At 39.5% G+C, this 22,143-nt stretch overlaps 1 protein-coding gene across 4 annotated transcripts in view; it reads left to right on the forward strand.

Annotated features, from left to right (window-relative positions):
* Daam1 (dishevelled associated activator of morphogenesis 1) overlaps positions 1 to 22,143 on the forward strand; it is a 177,948-nt gene that overhangs the window by 116,715 nt on the left and 39,090 nt on the right. For 3 of the 4 annotated variants that reach the window (XM_013155276.3, XM_063241083.1, XM_003472369.5), the window contains 13 exons: positions 56 to 127; positions 5,071 to 5,165; positions 6,845 to 7,178; positions 7,886 to 7,996; positions 8,108 to 8,211; positions 9,328 to 9,394; positions 9,610 to 9,727; positions 10,094 to 10,232; positions 10,479 to 10,537; positions 13,773 to 13,960; positions 14,441 to 14,737; positions 15,063 to 15,170; positions 21,603 to 21,632. In XM_013155276.3, coding sequence (XP_013010730.1) covers positions 56 to 127; positions 5,071 to 5,165; positions 6,845 to 7,178; positions 7,886 to 7,996; positions 8,108 to 8,211; positions 9,328 to 9,394; positions 9,610 to 9,727; positions 10,094 to 10,232; positions 10,479 to 10,537; positions 13,773 to 13,960; positions 14,441 to 14,737; positions 15,063 to 15,170; positions 21,603 to 21,632 — 1,722 coding nt within the window. The remainder of the gene's footprint in view (positions 1 to 55; positions 128 to 5,070; positions 5,166 to 6,844; positions 7,179 to 7,885; positions 7,997 to 8,107; positions 8,212 to 9,327; positions 9,395 to 9,609; positions 9,728 to 10,093; positions 10,233 to 10,478; positions 10,538 to 13,772; positions 13,961 to 14,440; positions 14,738 to 15,062; positions 15,171 to 21,602; positions 21,633 to 22,143) is intronic. The other variant, XM_063241084.1, reaches the window with a different exon arrangement.

Raw genomic sequence — 22,143 nt, forward strand, 5'->3', positions numbered from 1 at the left:
CATGTGTAGGCCTCTAGCGGTGATAACCTTTTCTTTTTTTCTTTTTCATTTTTAGGACCAGGAAGAAAACAAGGGAGCTACAAGTTGGCCCGAATTCTACATTGATCAGCTCAATTCCATGGCTGCTGTAGGTATACTTTATGTTCTGTGACACACAGTTAAAAATCTAGCACAAAATACAAAATTGCACAATAAATCCAATTGAGTAAGACCTACCAAATACCTTTCTAAACTCCAATCCAAGTGTTGGAGGGAAGTAATGGGATAGAAGTGTTACTTGGCAAAGCAAACTTTCTAGTATATTTTAAAATAAAATCTACACACACTAAAATAGAATCAACTTTAATGTTACAAGAGGAAACATAATCTGAAATCTGGCCTGCATTCAACTTGCAAATGCCCTAAGTGATCATGTGGAGCTTTGCAGTGCTATTCCAAAAGTTGATATCATTTAAAAATAGTATGACTGCTATTCCTTCATTATACTCCTCTCATTCTCTTTCTTACTGAGAACTTGCTTCCTTCTTGATATCTTGATTTTTGCAGGGACCGGGATGCCCTTTTTCTTATCAAATAAATAAAGAATCCATGGAGTGACTGATTTAACAGAATAATAGAGCTGGGCTGTCCTCAGAGAGTCTTGGTACCTGACTTTTTGGTTCAGTTTTTGCTTACAATGCATTATCACATGGTATCTCTTCTGTGATGGCAGCATTCCAGCATGAGGGACCTCTGACCACAGCTAAACTTCACAGCAGAAGATGAGTTAATAACCTTTAATGCTTGGTAACTTAAATACTGTTGCTGTCGATCAAAGCTGAAGGCTGCCCACAGTGTTTTGCCGCAGAGGGCAAACTCTTGATTATGAGTTTAAGTCAATCTGTTGTATTCAAATTTGCATTTATAATGTCCAAGTAAATAGATATCTTCTGTGATATTTTCTTCACTTTTTGTTTGCTTCCCCCTGTGTCCTTGTGGAGAATGAATTTCTCATCACTTTAAGAAAACGTTTTAAATTATCTAATACTTTGCTGCTGCTGCAAATCAAAAAAAATTATTAGAATACATAGATTATTCACATTTTTGCTAAACTTTGAGAGACCTTGATTTTTAGTAACTTCTTTAATAGCTTTTACTTTGAACATGCTTCTGTTATACAATGATAGTCTAGTAAATGTGGGTAGGGCTATATAAATTATAGGAGAAACTACATAAGTTTTGCCTCAAGAGTTTCTAGTCTAAAAGCATAAAAGAAAGGACAAAAAATAACCGTCAAATCCTTATTCGATGCAAAATGCCAAAGATGAGAAAACAGTGAACTTCAGCATCTGCATGAATATATTAACAGAGTATGAGATTTGTGATGACCACAAGGGACTTTCCATGCATCTACTCAAGCAGTAATGACTTGGAGCTGTTTAACATTTCCTGCATGTTAAGTCTATTTTGTGAATCCTTGTTCCCATTAGGAAAAAAGAGGTTTCAAACAGACTATCTCTGTCTGATTAAGTCGGCATTGTTTGATGTCTAACAGGAGAAATTCCTTTTTTTAAATGAATTTCTTGCTATAACTGGAGGACTGAATACTATGGACCTTCCATCTTCCAGCATTGGGGCCACTCTGTTAATTTGGCCCGTTGTGTCTTGATGCCTGCCTGGTCTGGAGTAGCCCTGGTTCGTCTTGTGGCTCAGAATCTGGGACATGCCAGGCCCTTTTTCCAAGCCTCCCTTCTTCTCTTAACACCTTCTTGGACGACTGTTTGCTGCATTTTTAGGTGGTCTACATTTTAATTATCTTTGGATCCTAACCCAAAGTCCTATCCCAGGGCAGCAGAGGCTATTAAATTACATAAGTGACTTTGCTGTGCTTTATGTGTCAGGCCCCTAACCGAACTTTCTGATGTTCATTTTAGGGTTGAGCCTGCATCTTTTCTGGATCAAAGATAAAAGGGCACGAACCATACATGATCTAACAAGGCTTCAAAACTTCTGCTACCTAAAAGAACAAGGAGACCTCAGGAGATCAGAAACCTGTGTCCCGTTTTCTCTTTTTCCTTGTCATATCAGCTGCCACAACCTTCTTGCTTGGTTCTGGCTAATCTCCCTCAATCTGTGCTTGAGCACATCAGCCCCACCCCACCCCCATTATCCCAGAGAACTGGCAAGGCACACAGTTCCTCCATATGCTTTTGGGTCCCAGCAGCTAGACTCTTTGGCTTTCTGCATGGGGACCTATTGAAGAGGCAGTTGTCCACATTGTCATCATGTGTCCTCTGCAGCATCACTGGCAACTACTATGACTAAGTGTGCCTCATGGGACTGGCAGTGTGACAAACACTTTACATGTTGTTTTAAGTGCTTACCAGCACCTTGTGCTGCCAGTGCTATTTACAGATTAACAGCTGTAGACTCAGATGAGGTTTACCTTGTCCAAGACCTTGTCCAAGACCACCTAATTAACTGTCTGAACCCAAAGGCTCCTTTCCATCTGCCTCTCACTAATTGGATCCTTAAAGCCCTTTGTCACATGAGAGTGGCCTGGAGACCCTAGTTATGCGCTCCTTACCCACCCCCACACTGTTAAGCTCCCACTGTCTTTCTAGGGGTGGGGACAAGCATCTGGTCTTTGAAAGCCTTGAGTCTTTGATAAACTGTCCACTGTGAAACCTGTGATCTGTGAAACTAACTGTTTGTGAAACAAATTCAGTTATTTAAGCCTTATAACAAGAGTGCTTTGTTCTTTAAAGGACCCCAGAGTGAGTTTTTGACTTTTAAAAAGTGAAAAGTGGTACAGTAAAGGTATACAGATAAACAGGTTCTACAGGGCTTGGGCTTTGCTTATCTTCAGCTTTTTGGGTAGAGGAGTTCAGTGTATTTGGTGCGTTCAGCATGACCTTGGCAGCTGTGATAGGCAGGTCCTCCACCGGCATGCACTTAGTCTTTGCCTAGTGTGTGCACAAGTAGGTGCTGAGAGCGTGTCAAAGCAGGCTGATGCTACTTGCCAAAGGGGCACACTGCTTGGTATGGGGTATGTCTTCAGAAATATAGGCATATTGCACTTGTGAAGTTTTGAATTAAACCTTTGTAAATGTAAAGCATGAAAATGTGAGACTTTATAAAAATTACTTTATTGTAAGAATTTGTACTAGAACACCAGGTTGCTTACACTTTTCTTAAATGCAGTCTTGGATCTTAAATCTCATTGTATCATATTCACAAGAGGTCTAGTCTCTTCTGTTTTGAAAGAAGAGTGTAATGCTCCTTATTATGGGAAAGAAAGTTCTAGTTTAATTATATGTGATATTTCACAAATCTCCCAAGTCTACTACTGAAAGACTTAATGTAGTCTGTCAGCTATCCTACCCTTTCCAAAATTGCTAAAAAGATAAACTCATGCATTTTAATTTTGCATTCATGACCCACAATAAAATGGGTACTCTTTAATTTTGGAATAGTTTTGCGAGATAAAGTTTAGGAGCAAGGAGTAATATTCAGAAAAGATTTGATTCTGAGCTATAGATTAAAAATGATTGCTTACGAGTCCAAATGAGTTCAGCTGTGCCACTGAAGGTTAAACATCCTTGGCTGGATTTGTGCTGAATTTCCCAGTGTGTAGGTCTCACAGGGCACTGAAGGGCTTCATTGGCTATTCCTACCCATAGCTTCTTCCCCACTGTCTTCTGGTGACAGCTGTCCAGATGCATCACCAGCCAGAGGACAGGTTCAGCAGAAACAATGACAAGTTAAACAAAACGAAACCTCTCCTGGCTTTTATTTCAGTTAACATAAGTGACACTGATGTGCTCCTATGCCTGAGGCTTTGCCCCTTTCAAGTGTAGGCTTTAACATTTAGTTACTTAATGCTGATGGAATGGATTTAAAAACTAAAGTCACCCTTGATGATGACAGAAAGAGACTGGATCATTGAGACCCATATATTAGTTCAGTTTTTCTTTTTTTTATGCTGTCACCTCAATTTCCCAGTCAAGCTTTTTATCAGAAATTAGTAACAGGCGGGCTAGCGATGTGGTTCTGTGGTAGAGTTCTTGTCTTGCATACACAAAGCCCTGCGTTTGATCCCCAGCACTACAGGAAAAAAAGAAAGAAATTTAAAAACAGAAATTGGTAATAGGCCAAAGAACTGAGACTGGACAGGTGTGCATTCAGAGTAAGAACAAAGGAAAAGGACCAGTAACTCTAAGATTGGAGGCTCTTGGGACCAAGGTGGTCACCAAGAGAAATGAAGTAGAAAAGACTGTAACCCTTGTTAGTATTAGCATTCATGACTTCATCGTATCACCTGCATCTTGCTCCTACAGCGTCAGCATTGCCTGAAAACTTTTTAGACATGCAGCATCTCAGGCCTCATCCCTGACCTGCCAAATCAGGGCCCACATCTTAACAAGATCCCCAGGGAGGTTCCCCCCCCCCCCATTGCAGTCTGGGAAGTATCACTGTAGCCCATCCCTGAGCAATTTTTAACACATTCATTCCTACAAACACTCCATATCCTTGTTTCTAAATGATGTTGAATCATTTGAAAAAGTTAAAGCGTTGACTCTGGAAGAAGTGTCCATCATAATAATGGTCCAATTTAGCTATTCCTTTAAAAAATTAATTTGATATAATAAGATCTTTTTGATCACTTTTCAACTGATAAATGGTAAAACTGCTGTCCATTTCCTCTGTTTGATAATGTAAGAGTTTTTAACTGTAATTGCTAAAATGTACTCAACTACAGACCCTATCTTCTATCAAATATAGATAGTAATAGCCACATCAAATTATAGAATAGTTACAGAGATACTCAGATAACTTAAATCTCTACTAAAATTTCCAGACATTTCTTAAAGTGTTATTTAAAATTTGAAAGATATAAGTTAAAATAGAGACAAAAAAAATTACAGAATTGGTGGTCATGTTGCTCTGCATTTTAATGGGTAGTAGATTTTAATCATAGACATTATTTCTATTAAAATGATAAAAGCATATAATTTGTGGGCTTGCTTCACTTGTACAATGATTAAAGGGGAGAATGTAAAGAAATATTTTTTTATTTTCTTTGCATAGAGAAAATCTTTGCTGGCTTTAGAAAAAGAAGAAGAAGAAGAGAGAAGTAAAACTATAGAGAGTTTAAAAACAGCACTGAGGACAAAACCAATGAGGTACTCAGTCCTTAGGCTGCCTGTTCCTCTCTCATCTCTCCTTTTCTCTTGTGTTCCTGGTTTTCTGCAGGGTCAAACCTTCCTGAAAACTTTAAATGTAAAGCATGCAACTGAAGCATGGTTGAAATACTTTAATCACTTACCATTTAATAAGTTTATTTTCTTCATTTAACAGATAGTAGGAGTAACCAGGTTAGCTAAAATAAAAAGGACAAAGAGTAACAATATTGGCAGGAATATGGTAAGATTTGAAAACTCATGCTCTGGGGAAAGTAAAGTGTTTCTGCCACTTGGAAAAGTTGGGCAATTCCTTGGAGTATTCAGCACAGCATTATTATATAATCCAGCAGTTCTGCACCTAGATGTATACCAAAGGAAGTGAAGACATGTTCGCCAAAGCATGCATCAGTGTTCATAATGGCATTATTCAAAATAGCCCCAGAGTAAAGATAACTCATGTGTCCATCAGTTGATAAATGGATAGAAAATGAAATATGATATACCACACAATAGAACATTTTTGGCTATAATAAAAGAATGAAGTACTAATACAAGTCACAACATGAAATAACCTTAAAAATGTCCTGCAAAGCGAGAGAAACCAGTCACAAATGACCAAATATTGTATGATTATATGAAATGTGTGTAGGAGCCCAGTTCATGGAGACAGAAAGGTTAGTGGCTGCCAGAGTTGAGCAAAAGAGAAAAGGAAAATGGTCTTTTGGGGATGATTAAAATGTTCTAAAATTAGATAATGTTGATACACTACTCGTAATCTATTTAAAAAATACTGAATTGTGCATTTTAAAAGGGTGAGTATATGATAAGTAAATTATAAGACAATAAAACCATCATTAAAAGATGGGCAGGCCTTCTGGCATTCCTAGCTTTCACAGGATGCCTCCTCCGCCTTCAATTTCCCTTAAGCCTTAGGATTTGGTAAGATACTGGGAATCTTACCAACACATTTCATTAGCACAGGTGCTAGGAGTGAAGCCAACTGGTTTAACCAGCTTGACAGTATCTGGGTCATGTGGGTGGATGGAATGAATGGCCCAGAAATAACAATTGCCTTTCTTCACTTGATAATAAAATGCAAACTAGGAAAAATCTACTGATTCATCACTGCACAGTTGTGTGATAGGCTATCGTAACTAGATCAGTGTTTTTTTCAGTATGTTCAGCGTTCTCATATGTTAATGAGTATAAAATACTAATTAGGAAGCTTCTCAAGTAGTCAGATGAACAGATTATATGGTCTGTAGACTTCTCAGAGCTTTTGACATGCACATAAACTATTTTCATTGTTTGACTTTATAGTAAATGTTAAAAATATTGACAAAATTGCAGTAATAAAACACTATCTTATTTTATATATTGGGATTCTGTAGTGTATCATATAATGGAAGGGCTTTGCTACCAAACCTTAAGGGCTATGGATAATCATTTGTTTGACAAGTGAATATCCTAGAGTTAAAGGATGATCTTGGGGTTCTGAGGTCAGTGGTCAACACACAAAGTGCTGTAATAGCTGATCAGCAGATGAGTTTAGCTCTTTGGGAACTTAGTCTTCATTCACCATGCCCTACCTCTACCCCTCCCCCCCACTAAGCTTTCCTATTAAGGACCATTGTGAATCCCAGAAAGACTTAAGTCTGATGCACTTCTCTTCATGCCAGGTTTGTCACCAGGTTCATTGACTTGGACGGCCTGTCATGTATTCTCAACTTTCTGAAGACCATGGACTATGAGACCTCTGAGTCTCGAATACATACCTCTCTCATTGGATGTATAAAGGCGCTAATGAATAACTCTCAGGGCCGGGCTCATGTCCTGGCTCATTCTGAGAGTATTAATGTAATTGCTCAGAGTCTGAGCACTGAGAATATTAAAACAAAAGTGGCCGTGCTGGAAATCTTGGGCGCCGTGTGCCTGGTTCCTGGGGGCCACAAGAAGGTTCTGCAGGCCATGCTGCACTACCAGAAGTATGCCAGTGAAAGGACACGCTTCCAGGTGGGTCACCCTGGCTCCTTCTCACATCCATCTCTAACTCTTTTCAAAGGCTTCATGAATGGGTGCCTTCTCTGGCCATTAATGGGGACATTACTTGAGATTTTTGCCCTCCAATTATTCCTCATACCATGATCAACCTTCCCTTCTTTTAGGTTTAAGAACCAGAAAATAAAATATACTTTCTGTAGATATACTGGGACCTTAGACTTCCTGAAGTTGAAAATGTAGCCATGCATCCTACATACTAAATAGCACATACCTTTTGAGTCCACTAGACAGTGTTCCCTGAGAATTTTATAGGATGCCTTTCTGGAGCCCAGATCAATTTTTTTTTTTTTTTTTTAAACTAGGGATTGAACTCACACCTGCTAGACAGGGGCTTGCACCACTGAGCTAAATCCCCAGCCCCAGATCAATTTGAATAGTGAGATTAAGTCACCATATTTTTACTCAGATGGAAAAAACAAGCAGAGGTAATAGAGTTAAGTCTTTCATGAATGTGTATAAATACACACATAACGATTAAAGAGACCTTCAGTATTAAGAATGGCTTTGTACAGAACAATATAATGAGTTGTTTTGTATGGATCAGTGTAATTTTGACTACATGGAGGTTGAAAGTTAAGTTATAAGCATAAAAAGTTGTAAAATGAGCATAAAGCTAAAAATGATTTCATTCTTTGTTTTTGTATTTTTGTCCTGAATAGACGTTAATTAATGATTTAGATAAAAGCACAGGGCGGTATCGAGATGAAGTGAATCTCAAGACTGCCATCATGTCCTTCATTAATGCAGTACTAAGCCAAGGTGCAGGAGTGGTAAGAACCTTCTGTGTAATTTAACATATATACTGTTAAAAACAATTTTAAAACATCATTGTGATGTAGTCTTAAAATCATAAAATGTATTTTATCACCCTTGTACTTTAGGAGAGTTTGGACTTCAGACTTCATCTTCGCTATGAATTTCTAATGTTAGGAATTCAGCCCGTAATAGATAAGTTAAGGGAACATGAGAACTCAACATTAGATCGGTAAGTCAGGCTGCTATGGTCTAAGACAGTTCATACTTACTCTGTATGTATAGTGTGGTGCCAACTCATGAACTACTTGTGATCTGTTTGTAACCCAAGGAACTTGCACCAGAATGTTGGCTCAGCTAATTTTTTTTTTTTTATCATAAGACTTAGTCAGTGAATTGTGTAAAGAATTTAATGTAGGTTTTGGCATTAGACCTGAGTTCCTCTTGTATCCTGGCCTTGCTCCTTGTAAATCTTGGTCAACTTACTCCTTCCTTCTGAATTTTAGTATTTCTATGTTTATGAGAGATCATTTCTATGTTTATGAGAGATCATCTGATGGTGATCATAATGTTAGTTCTCTTCTTCTTTTGTTGCAAAAATTAACCATAAAACCTATTGAATCATTTAGTGCATTTGATAGGAATTCTGCAGGTGTTAATTTCAATTGCCGTTCCTAGGATAGCTGTATTAACTCTCAGGTCTTTCCTTCCATCACTCTTCTTCATTCGTTCACTCAACTATGCTCTTCTTCTATATAAGATATTATCTGAAATATTCTTGCACGTTCTATTTCCTCAGCTTCTAAAAGTATTTCACAGATTATGTGTTCTTTGTTCCCTGTAGGGAGACCTTTCCCATCTATTGTGTCTATTCACTTCATTTCCAGTTATTTTCTATTCTCTTTACCATGATGCATTTGCCTATGTACATTGTTTCACTACCAGTGTATAAAATAATAGGGGCTTAATAAATATTTGAGTGAATAATGAAAGATACAAAACTTTCTTTGGTGATATTTAATAGTGAATCAAGTGTGGGTATATGGGTTTTTCTCTAAAGGGAGTTCATGAGAGGAATCTGGACTCAATTAGATTTGATTAACACATTAATTTAATACTATCTACTGTATGCTATGCATACCAGATTTCTACATTTTTTTCTTACTATGATCTTATTTAATTCAGTTAATATATTTTTTCCTTAAAGAAAGCATAGTTAAACAAAGACATTCAAATTCTTTTACCTTCTTTTAGAGCAATCTCTAAAAATTCAGGAAATGTTAATGTCCTAAATCGTGTATGCTTTTGTTTGGATGTTACACTCTTAGTTTTTAAAATTATTTTTCAGGCATTTAGATTTTTTTGAAATGCTCCGAAATGAGGATGAACTAGAATTTGCCAAAAGATTTGAACTGGTATGTATGATTATGGTTATTTTGGTTTGTCTTGTCCCCTTGGAACTTGCCCCTTGAAATGATGCTGCACAGTCAACATTTGCCAGTGTGCCTGTGAGCAAAATCAGAGCTCTGTGTTGTCACCCAAGTGGCAAGATTAGCATCTGCGTTGGATTTACTTTCCTTCCATTGAGGAGCTTGAATGTTTATCTAAGATTTGTTTTCCTATCAAACAGGTTCATATAGACACGAAAAGTGCAACACAGATGTTTGAGCTAACCAGGAAGAGGCTGACACACAGTGAAGCCTACCCTCACTTCATGTCCATCCTGCACCACTGCCTCCAAATGCCTTGTGAGTGTTCGCGATTTGTCAGGGTATGGTGGAGTGCTGGGATGTCATCTGCAGAGCCCTGTTTCCTGAGCAGGTGCACATCAGGGATTCCAAGCCTTAGCTTTGTGACAGTCCATATATCTACATAGCTTCCAGGGCATTAAATCTTCAACATGAAATAAATTATAATAAGTGTGTGCCTTACAACACATTTATAAAGGGAGTATTTCTCAAACAAATAATTATTGCATGTCAAGATTCCCTAAATTTTGGTAGGCACTGTTGCAGTCCGTTCTGTGACTCTAAAGGATGACCACTGTTGGAAAATGTTCATCCTGGTTTACAAGTAACTTGAAGATCTTTTTCCACCATTCTTTCTCTTTTCAGACAAGAGGAGTGGCAACACTGTTCAGTACTGGCTACTACTAGATAGAATTATACAGCAAATAGTTATCCAGAATGACAAAGGACAGGACCCCGACTCCACACCTTTGGAGAACTTTAATATTAAAAATGTTGTACGAATGTAAGTCTCTTCCTTTTCTACTGCCTGTGAGATAATGATGACAGTGTAGTAGGCTTATCTTATCCTACTTCAAAATAATAGCGGAGAGGGAGAGGGCTGAAATGGTCTAAGAGTCAAATATGAGTTGCTTTACAAATGCATGCAATATACCAGTAACATCCAAGTTTGATTGGGTTTCAGGCTTCCACTGAGGATTTTCTATACAGTAGACTTTTTGTAATGAGTATTCTTTTAACTTTTATATAGGTTGGTTAATGAAAATGAAGTTAAGCAGTGGAAAGAACAAGCAGAAAAAATGAGAAAAGGTAAATGATGAGGACTTGACAAGAGAAGATTCTGTGTCATTGCTTACTAAGTGACCCTGCCAAGAGAAGAGGACATATTATCTGTTACTGGATGGTCCTGCTATCTGTGTGTTTGGGAAATTTGCATTGATGTTTCTTGTTGCATCAAATAGCCTTTCTTTTTCCCTGTTGTAATAACATTTTGCTCTGGCTTTTTCTCATTCAAACTATTTTAGTTGGCATGCAGATTCCCACAGAGTTTATCCTTTTATTATAGTCTTGTAAATGTTTTTGGAAAGCTCATAGTACTTACTGCTCTGCTTTTCATTGATTTGAATTTTCTTCACTGCATATCATCCAAACCCATCCCTTGCCCCATAACTGCTTTTTATTTTTGGCACCCAGGTATTGAACTCATGACCTCATGCTCACCAAGCAGGCACTTGTGCCACTGAGCTAAACCCCTGGCTTATAACTACTTTTAAAAATGGAATGGGGTTTAAAAAATATAATAAAGCATTTTAGAATTCAGCCAAAGTTTTAAGCAGGAAGCACTGGCCACTGGATTTCAGCAGTCCAGTTTTCTCCATGACCTTAACTTGGCACTAATGGTAAAGAGGAACCTTGTAGAAAATCAGTGACTATTGCAGAGGTGTGTGTTATAAGACGTTAACAGGCTAGCTGTTAGTACTTGAATATATCTTCAATACTTCAGTCCACATCACTGATAGGACAGACATCTGTGTTCTCACAGTGTCAGCCATTCAAAGGCATGTGTAGCTTTCCTCTTCCTCCAGTGCACTGGCAGATGAAAGGCCTGTCTGTAAGGACAATCATGCACCCATCTACTGCTCTCTCACCATACTAGCTAAATGACTTCCTTTTGCTTGTCCAAGTTATTTAGTCACAGCAAAATAAAATAGTGCTCATCCCGATAATTAATGTGCTGAAAAGAATGTCTGAGAGATGTGGTAGCATTTCCTTTCCTGTCGTCATATGTGTCCCTTGCCATTGAGCAGAGAAGCAGGGCCACCACTGAGAGCAAATAATTCCAAGTATGAAATATTGCTGACTAATGTCCCTCATACATGTCCACATTGCTTGGGAAGTGCTGTGGGAAGCATAGAGACATCAAACCAAGGGGAAAATTGCCAAGGAGTGAATGCTTTGGGGATCTATTGAATTCTGGAGCGTGGAGACTTGAGATTGCAAGTTGAGAGGAGCATCTGGGACATCAGACTTGGAGTTATTCTGTCATTTACTGGCAGCTACTTCTGTGTGAGAGGGACTGTGCTGTGCTCTTGAGTACAAGTATCAACCCTGCCTTCACTAATCCCCTGGGATGGCAGTTATATCCTCTCTTCCTGCCACTATTCCCTGTAGCCATGAGAAGTACACCTATCTCACAGGATTATTGTGAAGACAGAAAGACAAATCAAACAGAACGATGTCAGCATGGTGTCCAGTACATACTAGTTGCACAGTGCATAATAGCAACTGTTAGACGACTCGGGTGGTTGAAGTGGAATAGAAGATCTCCAAGGTTGAAGAGGGTTGGGGTGGTTTAAAACGTAAAGAGTAGGTAGAGTAAAAGAGGAGAGATTGTAGACACCAGGAATTCTTTTCTAGAAGGTTTAGGTAACCAAGTTACATTCAACAGGGCATATTGCTAACAAATTAGTCAGAGAGTAGAAGTTGATAAAAGACAAGAAATTCCATGAACCTGAAAAGGAATATTTGGGAGAGAATTCTCTTTGGTGCCTATTGCTCCAGAAAATGTACTGTCAAAGCTTAGCAAGTATATGGTCTGTACAGAAATTACACGGTAATTTGTGAGGAGGATCTTCAGGCTGGAGATACTCACATGGGGCATCAGGATCCTTTCAGGAGCATTCAGGACTTTCCTAAGCCCTGCCCCAGCCTGCAGAACAGACTCTTAGGAGGAGATCCAGACTCCTGAGACTTGGCTGTCACGCGATTCTGAGGCACAGAAGGGAGGCACAACCTGGGGTCACTGTTGCTGGGGAGGGGCTGTATCTATGGCTCAGAAGAAAGCACTTGCTTAGCTGTGCAAGGCCCTGAGCTTGATGCCTGGTACCAAGGGAAAATATTGTTAGTGAAGAACGAGGCGGTGATAAAAGGCAGAAAATGGGACACAAGCATTCTTGTGTTGGGAATCGGAAGAAGTTAGACATCTATGGAATGGTGGAAATGAGCTGATGGTTATTATAAACTCCAAGGCTCATAAAACTCCAGGATTTTAATGGCTTGAACGCCTCAGTACAAATTCTAATTTTGGGGGACACAAAACAGAGTCGATCAAGGACAACAGGAATTTAAAATTTTCCTTCAAATTCAGAAATAGAGACCAACTCTGCACAATTCAGGTTCAGTGGGTTATATCTCTAGTGGATATATTGATATAAAAAAGAGTAGGGATTGGGGCTAAGTATTTGAAATAAAAATCTGCAACCTAAACTTCTCTTTCCCTAAGCTCATCATCCTGACCGGAAACTTTGTTAGTTGGCACTGTGAATAAGCATTATGCTAAACTGGATGTCTTGTTCCACTAGAGCAGGACTGAAGAAGTCAGTAAAACCATGGCTGAGAGCTACTATTTTCTTTCACATTGTGACGATTCTCATGCTCAACCAACACTGCTCCCCTTAAAATATTTAATACTGAGATAGCAACATTTTCTTTCACAAGATTTTAATACTCACTTGCCAGAAGCATGAGATGCTGCAGGTAGCCTGAGGGTTATAAAGGTGTGGAGACCAATGCAAGGTCTGGCAGCAGCTCCTCCTCACAGTGCAGATGCCTCCCTTTCACCCGGATGCCTGCAGGAAACCTTGCTCATTCAAGCTTAATTTCTCCCTGTCCCATTTCTGACTTGTGACACAGAGCTTGTTTGGTGTTTATTTTTCCTCATGTTGCTAAAGGGCCTGCACAGACAGAATTCTAAGGTAGCTGTCACACAGGCACATTCCCTTCCTCAAGCAGTGCTCACACTTCTGTTCATTCTTACAGTCCCTACTAACATCTTTTACAGACCAGCACTAAGAAAGTTGCTCATCATAAGCCCCATCTCAGGATGCATGCTGCTCTGCTCCTGAGTAGCAAAGCAGGAATAATACTGGCCTGACCAAGAGCCCCACAGTCTGCATCATCACCCTCAGTCAGTGTTCCTTTTTAGAGCAACCATTTCGGCTTTGCAGAGCCTCTTGTTCTCATGTCCAATTGTTCTCATGTGTAGAGCACAATGAATTACAACAGAAACTGGAAAAGAAAGAGAGAGAATGTGATGCCAAGACGCAAGAGAAGGAAGAAATGATGCAGACCTTAAATAAAATGAAAGAGAAACTTGAGAAGGAGACAAGTGAACATAAGCAAGTCAAGCAGCAGGTGGCAGACCTCATGGCCCAGCTTCATGAGCTCAGCAGGGTGAGTGTAGGCCAGAGACTGGGCCTCCCCTCCCCACGTCCTTGCGCACCCCGGACCCTCCACCTTCTGATGGGAACCACAGTCTCAAATGCCCCACAGTTGCTTGCTGTAGTTACAAAACTTGCTCCCTGTGCTGCTGGGTGAATCAGGCAGCACCGTGGTCTGGGGTGTCAGTCTTGGTTCCAGTCCTGTACTAAGCACAGGGAATTGCTTTAGCTTCTTAACGGGTTTTATGAAGCCAAGTTGTATAATGGTGCAAGAAGGGAGAGCTATGAATGCTTTGGAAGCAGACACTCTAGTGTCAAATAGAAAGGACCAGCTCTGCCAAACCCATGGAGACCCTGAAAAGACCATCTGACTGGTAGCCCTTTAGACCCCATTCTCAGAAGCATGGGTTTCCCTACAGGGAAACCCACTCAACTTCATCCAGTGAATTCTTTTCTTGCACTGGTCTCTCTTTTCCTATTTTTGTCTTTTCAGAGGACTGTCTGTGCTTCAGTTCCTGGAGGACCCTCACCTGGAGCCCCAGGAGGACCCTTTCCTTCCTCCTTGCCAGGTTCCCTTCTTCCCCCACCACCCCCAATTCTGCCAAGTGGAGCCCCCCCTCCTCCACCGCCGCCCCTCCCTCCTGGAGGCCCTCCCCCTCCCCCAGGACCTCCTCCCTTAGGAGGGATTATGCCACCTCCTGGAGCTCCAGTGGGGCCAGCCCTTAAGAAGAAAAACATTCCTCAGCCCACAAATGCCCTCAAGTCCTTCAACTGGTCCAAGCTGCCTGAGGTAAGTCCTTTGTTGGAGTTTTCCCTCAGAGGAGTAGCATGTGCAGTTCTCCATTCCTCCCTGAAAGGGAGACACCTCTGGCCACTAAAGAATTTGTTTTCTACTCTGGAGACTGAGGATTCTTACTAGTTCAGATATTTAACTGCTAAAACTTTGAAATATGGCCATGTTGTTTGAAACCAGCTCACATTGAACATGTTGCAGGATTAGTAAAACATGTAAGATGAGCAATTTAGGATGGTAGCACTTTTTAGAAAATAACCATACTTGTGCTTTTTGTATATAACTAAAAACCACAGAACTTACTAACTTTTGATGTTTCTAGAACAAACTGGACAGAACAGTGTGGACTGACATTGATGATACCAAAGTCTTCAAAGTTCTAGATCTTGAAGACCTGGAAAGAACTTTCTCTGCCTATCAAAGACAGCAGGTAATAGCATATGCTCTCTGGATACCAAAATTGTTAAACAATTATATGCTCACACAGAGGCTCTGGCCATCTGCTGAGACTGTACTGTCACCAGCATCTCGGTCTCTCGCTGTTTGGTCTGTGCTGATGTGTGTGCATATATGTGTTCAAGTGACTGTGGGGAATGTGTGAGCAGCTGAAGGTGTAGTGTCCAAGTCCTTGACTTAATGTTGTAAGGACTTCTGCATATTATCACTGTGGATCACTAGGAAAAAATATTAACAGGGGAGTTGCTTAGCTTATAGTGTCACCTCAAGATGTTTGTTTCTAGAGCCATTTTGCTCTGACATTAAAAAAAAAAAAAAAAAAAAAAAAAAAAAAAACCACACACACACATACACACATCACCAGAAACAGAATGCTTTTTGAAATAGATGGAATCTTTTGAAGTCTGGGGCTTGGAAATGACTAGAATATGGCAGCTACCTGGCCCTACAAAGAAGCTTTAAGACTCAGCATTGATGTCTCAGAGACCACACAGGTGTGCAGATGGCAGTGCTACTCTATAGGACCAGAAAAGCAAGCAAAGCTTTGTCTGTGGGAGCAGGAATCTGTCCCTTAGTACTTGCTGGCTACTTGTGTTGAAAAAGCCAAGCAGGTGGCATCCTCACGAGCCGATGTCACAATCTTGTGACCTCTCACTCTTCCAGGTCCACTTAGCAGAGCTCTTAGGGTAGCTCAAAAGAGGCCCAAAGTGACGAGAGACAGAGAACCCCAGAACAAGGGAACTAGGGCCTTGGGAAATGGAAAACCAGACTAGGAACAGGAGACTCAAGGTTTGTCTCACTTCGTGATGGCTTTCCTTGAGCTGTACCTCCACCACATCCACGGTGCAACCCCTTCAGCAAACACCACCCTTCCCAGTCAGTGCACTCACCGTGGTTCCCAAGGAAGAGTGGCTGAGGAAAAATGCCAGGCCCTGAGAAGGAAGGTGGGCTGGGGCTGGAAGGGAAAAACAAAGGGAATTTGTTTAAAACTTTCAGGATGACCTATGATGCATCTGAAATAGGGTGGGAAGGCAGTAGTTAGCTAGAGTATTCTACCTTAAGAGAAGCCAAGTCTCTCCCCAGGGCCTTTTGTGCTGGTTTAATAATGTATGAAAATAAAGGTAATTGCCTGCCATGGGAACAGGAAACCCAAAATAGGAGCCCATAGCAGGGCCATTCCATAAATAAGGTGGCAGCCTGTTCAGGGTTATACACAACAAATAAAAGACCAGGAGAAAGAAAAAACAGGATACCTGATCCTGTTACAAACAACATGTATGTAAAGATTTCATCTGCATGTGCTCTGCCCAGACTCATTCCTGATTCTATACGCACATTTGTCTGTCTTCCTGCACCTACCCCAGGAGATGTCCCTGACCCTCAGCATGAGCTCAGGACATTTTAGCAAATTTCCTAGGAGTTCAGCTAACTTCGGACCTGGTCATGTGTCCTGTTGCTTTCCTACTCCAGTTTCACTTCCTGATCCTGATCCATACTGAATATCTTAGATGAAGACTTGAGAATTTAGAGAGGTCCATTAAAGTAATAGTAGCAGTTATTCCAAATGGATTATTCAATTGTGAGCATGTGGGTTAATTTGGAAGGCAGGTGACTGAAAGACGAATGCAGGAATCATAATTTACTGGCTTTCAGCTCAAGGTCAAAAGGATGCTGACAAAGTGCACTGGGACAAATCTGTGGACAGTCGTTAGGAGCTGCTGGAGATGGGATTGCAGAGATCCCAGTAGTAGGGTAACAGTCTCCTAGCAAACAACACTAAGTCATTACAGTCAGGTTACACCAGAACATTTCAGTTAGATTGCTACATAGAATGAGTTGTGACCGGGTTTTCAGCAGTACTTCCTGAAGAAAACTTTTGGCCCACCTGCTCAGCATAATTCAGTATGTTTCCCCTTTAAATACAAGCTTGGAGAGGAGAAATTTTTCTCATATATATATATATATGTTTTTCTCTTATAAATACATTTTCCAAATGAGGGCAATTTGAACCACTTTATTGAATTTACTAAATGTTGAAAAGCAATCAAAGGATGCAGATGCTAAATGAAATCCATGGGACAGAATAAACCAAGTGGTGCCTGTCATTGAACGTCCCCTCATCTCGTGTTGGCAACAGCAAGGACTATACATTTTCCTCTCAGTCTTGGCAGTGCATTATGTAATCATCACCCCACTTAACTGCTCTCTCTCCTACTCCCAAATGAATGCTGGGAACCTATTTTTTCCACAGTGTCTCCTTTCTCATCCCTCTAGAGTGATGAAACCCTGGTCAAACTCTCTGGACTTTGTCCAGTTGTTTAACTAAATACATTTTTCTGAGAGACAAAACAATATATGAATACCATTACCTGTACTTCTGCAATAGAAATACTACATTTGAGAAATCACAATATCAGAGCTGGGGATTTAGCTCAGGAGCATAAGTGCCTGGCAAGTGTGAGGTCATGAGTTCAATCTCTGGTACCAAAAAAAAAAAAAGAAATCAAAATATCAGACTAGTATCATTTAAATGAGGAATGACTATGAATATATATATATATATATACATATATATATATATATATATATAAAACATACATGTGACTATAAATACACATATACCTACATATAGACATGTTTATGTGTATGTTTGCACACCTGTTATATATTTGAGAAATATCATTAAAATTAGATATTTATATTATTTGCTTTGTCTATAAAGTACGTCCAAGGATTCAAATATGCTAAGCTATGACACAGGCCCATCATGTAATTTATAGTATTAAAACAAAGATGAAAAATGTGTAAATGATCATAATAGGAACTACAAGATGATGCTCAGTATTAAGTATCCATTATCTTTTTGGTGCTGAGTATGATATGCACAGTTCCTAGTCTTATCAAACTTAGAATTCAGTTCTCAAGCGCTCTTTTGTTTTTTTGTTATTTAACACTTACCCCAACTTTGAAGGGGAATTTTATTCCTGTATTATAGATAATAAAAATATGATTTAGTGTGAATTCAGTCTCCTAACAGGTGATACATTCAAAATACAAAGTGGTGTAATTCTCAGTTTCTCTTTGTTCTTTGTCCATGGTTTTACTCACTATGAACACCAGGCTTTGTAGAGGATTTTCTTTAAATCCAGTTTTAAGAACATGACCACTGTTATTCAGAATTTTTTTCAGTGCACTTGTCAAAAGTGTGGAAAGCTCATCATGTAAGCTTGTGTGACACATGAAATGGAATTTAATAGCATGCCATTATTCTCCTGTTTGCATTTCAGAAGTTCATTTGAAAGTCAATTTCATGAATGCAGGAATCTTTTTCCCCATTGAAACTACATTATACATGATTTCTAAGTCAACCAAAAGAGATTTATTTTGATAAATAATGTGAATGTAGCACATTGCTTAGTAGTAGTATTTCAGATACAGTTAAACAGTGTTAATGTCTGTTTTATGGGGAATTTTCATACTGCCCTGCTGTAAATTTATTCCTCCTATGGATGCAGTTAGCAATGCAGGTGAGCTGATGTTACTACACCTAATTAAGGGGAGTCCCAACTCCAGAATAGTGTGGCAGCAGCTCATGGGTTCTTCCTCTACCTTGCTCTTTTCTTGAGGACAATCCTGTTTTTAGGATCCTGTTATCAGCACATAGTACAGTGTTGCAAAGTCTTTGTGCTCTGACTCAGGGAACAAAAGACAGCTATGGCTCAGCCCCAGAATTCATTACCACTGATACATAATATATAAGTCATTTTGTGGGGATCCCTTTTAGAACATTTAGTAGTATCTTTTTTATTAAATGGTCAAAGAATTTTCCTTTTTTCAGTCTCTGCACAGTTGTCATTCTGTAATCTGATTTGCATACTGAAAAATTATTTAGCTTATTTATTTCAAGTCCTTTGCCTTGGCATATGAAAGCAAAAGAAAAATTGTTAATCATTGCTTTCTTCAATGGTATATGGCTGAAAGTTCTGTAGCTGGGCTACATGGTAAAAGTTAACCCAGAGTTCTGTATAAACATCAGTATATGCATTTTTCTGGAAAGGGTTATCCAGTTGTCAGGTTTACCAAAGTATTTGAGCCTCAAAAAGATGAGGAATCATTTCTACAAGTATTATCCTTATCCATGGAGTCATTCTTTTTTTTTTTTTTTTTTTAAATCGGTACCAGGGATTAAACTCCTGACCGCTCGCTTGCAAGGCGATGAAGTCATTCTTTATTGTGGAACCCTGTCAGCACTATTCCTGACAGTTCAAGTCCCTGCTGCTTATTTATATCCTGAATCCCAAGTCCTACACTAGAAGTCATTTAGAAAAGTCAAACATTCTGTCAGATAATTCTATCACATTTGGTTTCTTTTCTTCTGATTTTTGAGCGAATAAGGTTTCAAAAAGATTTTGTGAAATTAGACCTGAAAACATTGTGATTTCAAACATGTCCTATCTAATGACACTCATAAACTTGGTGGTTTTGTTTATAAGATGCTGATTAATAGACCCTTAAATAAGTGAAATCTTTAGGCTGGCAGTTAGCCAAACTCCTCCACAGCATTCTTTATCTTCACCTCCAGACAGATGAGATATGTTACCAAGCTATTAGCTGTTGTGCTTAAAGCTGCTGGGGTTTGAAAATGAGAGATCTTGAGTAGTTCTTCTGTATCAACTGAGAAAATAACAAAAAGGGAATAAGTGGGTCAACAGTTTGATCTGTGTCATATAATTCCAAGTGTAACTATAAATATGTATCAGATACTGTGTGATATGCTTTACAGCATCACAATTAATCCCACAATCATAATCCAGTTGTTTACATCATTTTACAAATACAGAAACTGAGCCCCAACCCACATATCCACTAAGTGACAGCTGCCTGATTCCAAAGCACTGTGTTTGTGATCAGATGTCTTCATTTTCTGATGGTAGAAATAAGATTTGCCAGTAAGTGGGGCATGGTAGCACACACCTGTAATCCTAGACTCAGGAAGCTGAGATATGAGAATTATTGCAAGTTTGAGACCATCCTGGGCTACAAAGTGAGCCCAGTGCCGATCTGAACTGTATAGCAAGCCTGTCTAAAAAAGACCAAAAAGAAAAAAAAGAGAAAGAAACTTACTAGAAATTCCTTCTTTGAAGGCCAGATAATGAAAGCAAGGTCTAAATTCATGTAGTACCTTTCTTTTTAAGAGAAAAAAAAAGAGAGAGAGAGGAAAAAATGAGACCTCATGGAGTTGCGTTCAGCACGGGCTTTTCTGCTGTGGAAAGGAAACTTTTTACTACAGCAGGGTCAGAGTACACCGCTTGACAGTTACAATAGGGACAAAAGAAAACTGGAGTATCAGAAGGGAAGGAAAGTTGCTTGTGATTATCAACTTATTTTTTAAATGTCGTGCTAGGAAAGCAGTCCTGCTTGAGTGGGCAGGGGAGGGCACATTGTTTCCACCAAAATGATAATACAGAGCAGCTCATCTGTGTGAAATTGGCCCTGGCTGTGCTGCCAAAATCAATGAGGCCTGAAGGATCTGCTGAGCAAATGCTGGTGGCGCAAGCTGCTGGCCCAAAGCTGGATGTATTTTGCACACCAACGCTTTATTCATTCAGCATATCTCACAAAAGTACACAGTGAAAGCTGTCACTGTCTCATAATGTGTCAGTTAACTTCTCTTTTCCCTTCTTGACCTCACGTCTTTTCTAAAAAGAATTTTCAAGAAGAGGCTTGTGTGCATGAATAGCTCCATAGCAATTTAGACAGAGCTACAAAGTCTGTGCCCACTCACAACCCAGACTGCCTCTCCACTGCCCGTTCTGCCTTTTCCATCACACAGCAGCACCTGCTGGCCCATTTGGACCCTCTAGGGGTATTCAACTTGTCTTGTCTTTATTCTTTCTAATGATATCAGAAGATAGGAGGTGGTTGACAACAACAACCAAAAAAAAAACCATGTTTTTCTGGTAGTACATAACAATGAAAGAGTTTTCTCCAGTGATGAACTTAACTGATAACTCTTTTGCTTCAACTAAAGATGAATGTGTTAAGTGGATCCCAATGTTTTGTTTTTTCCTTTCCTTTCCATTTCAAAAGGATTTTTGCTTTTCCAGCTGGGGTTTTTTTTGGGGGGGGGCGGGAATTTCTTTTCTAAATTCGATTTGTTACCATTGAAAACTGAACAATAAACATTGTCCTTCTCTGTCCCATATGCTTTGTGCGGAATTCTTCATTGTCTCTTGGGCCAGACTCTCCTCATCATTGACTCTCCCTGGTGACTTGAACACATAGATAGATCATCTCATACTCAGCACCACTGATCCCCTGACTGCTTTGACTTCCCCATTTGTTGCTATGTTTTCTGAACTGCGTGTATCTGGTTTGCCTTTTCCATGCCTCTACTGTGCTGTAGGATTTCTCTGTGAACAATAACTCCAGGCAGGTAAGTCTGCTACTATGTACGCCTTTTTTGATCCAACTCCTTAGCTCATTCTAAGACTGAAGTTTCTGGGTTATCCTGTTGTTGCTGTTATTGTTATTGTTTAGATAGTAAACTGTATCAATACACTTGAAATCAGCCCAAGCAACATCACACATTTGACCCCACGGTGCTCATGTTATAAATTCCATGTTGCCTTTGCTTTCAAACTGTCATATTGTTCCATAATTATTTGGTTTATTTAAAGTTGTAAATGCCATAATCCACTGTTAATTGATCCTGATGGCTATTGAAATCAAATTTGCTATTTATCAAGTTAGACTGTGTTTTTGCCCTGAACTTTTTATTGTAAGATCTCTAATGTGCAGTTAAGTATGTTATACATTGTTTTGTGCCTGTTGCTCTGTAGTTACAGCTGGCTGTTATTGCTCAGTACTGCAGCAGGATGTGCGAACAGTGTTTGTTAACCTGGGTAACTGAACTGAACTGAATACCCCTAGAGGGTCCAAATGGG

This window comes from Cavia porcellus, unplaced genomic scaffold, assembly GCF_034190915.1.
Source record: "Cavia porcellus strain 051 isolate PalLab524CR breed Dunkin Hartley unplaced genomic scaffold, mCavPor4.1 scaffold_31, whole genome shotgun sequence".
Lineage (NCBI taxonomy): Eukaryota > Metazoa > Chordata > Mammalia > Rodentia > Caviidae > Cavia > Cavia porcellus.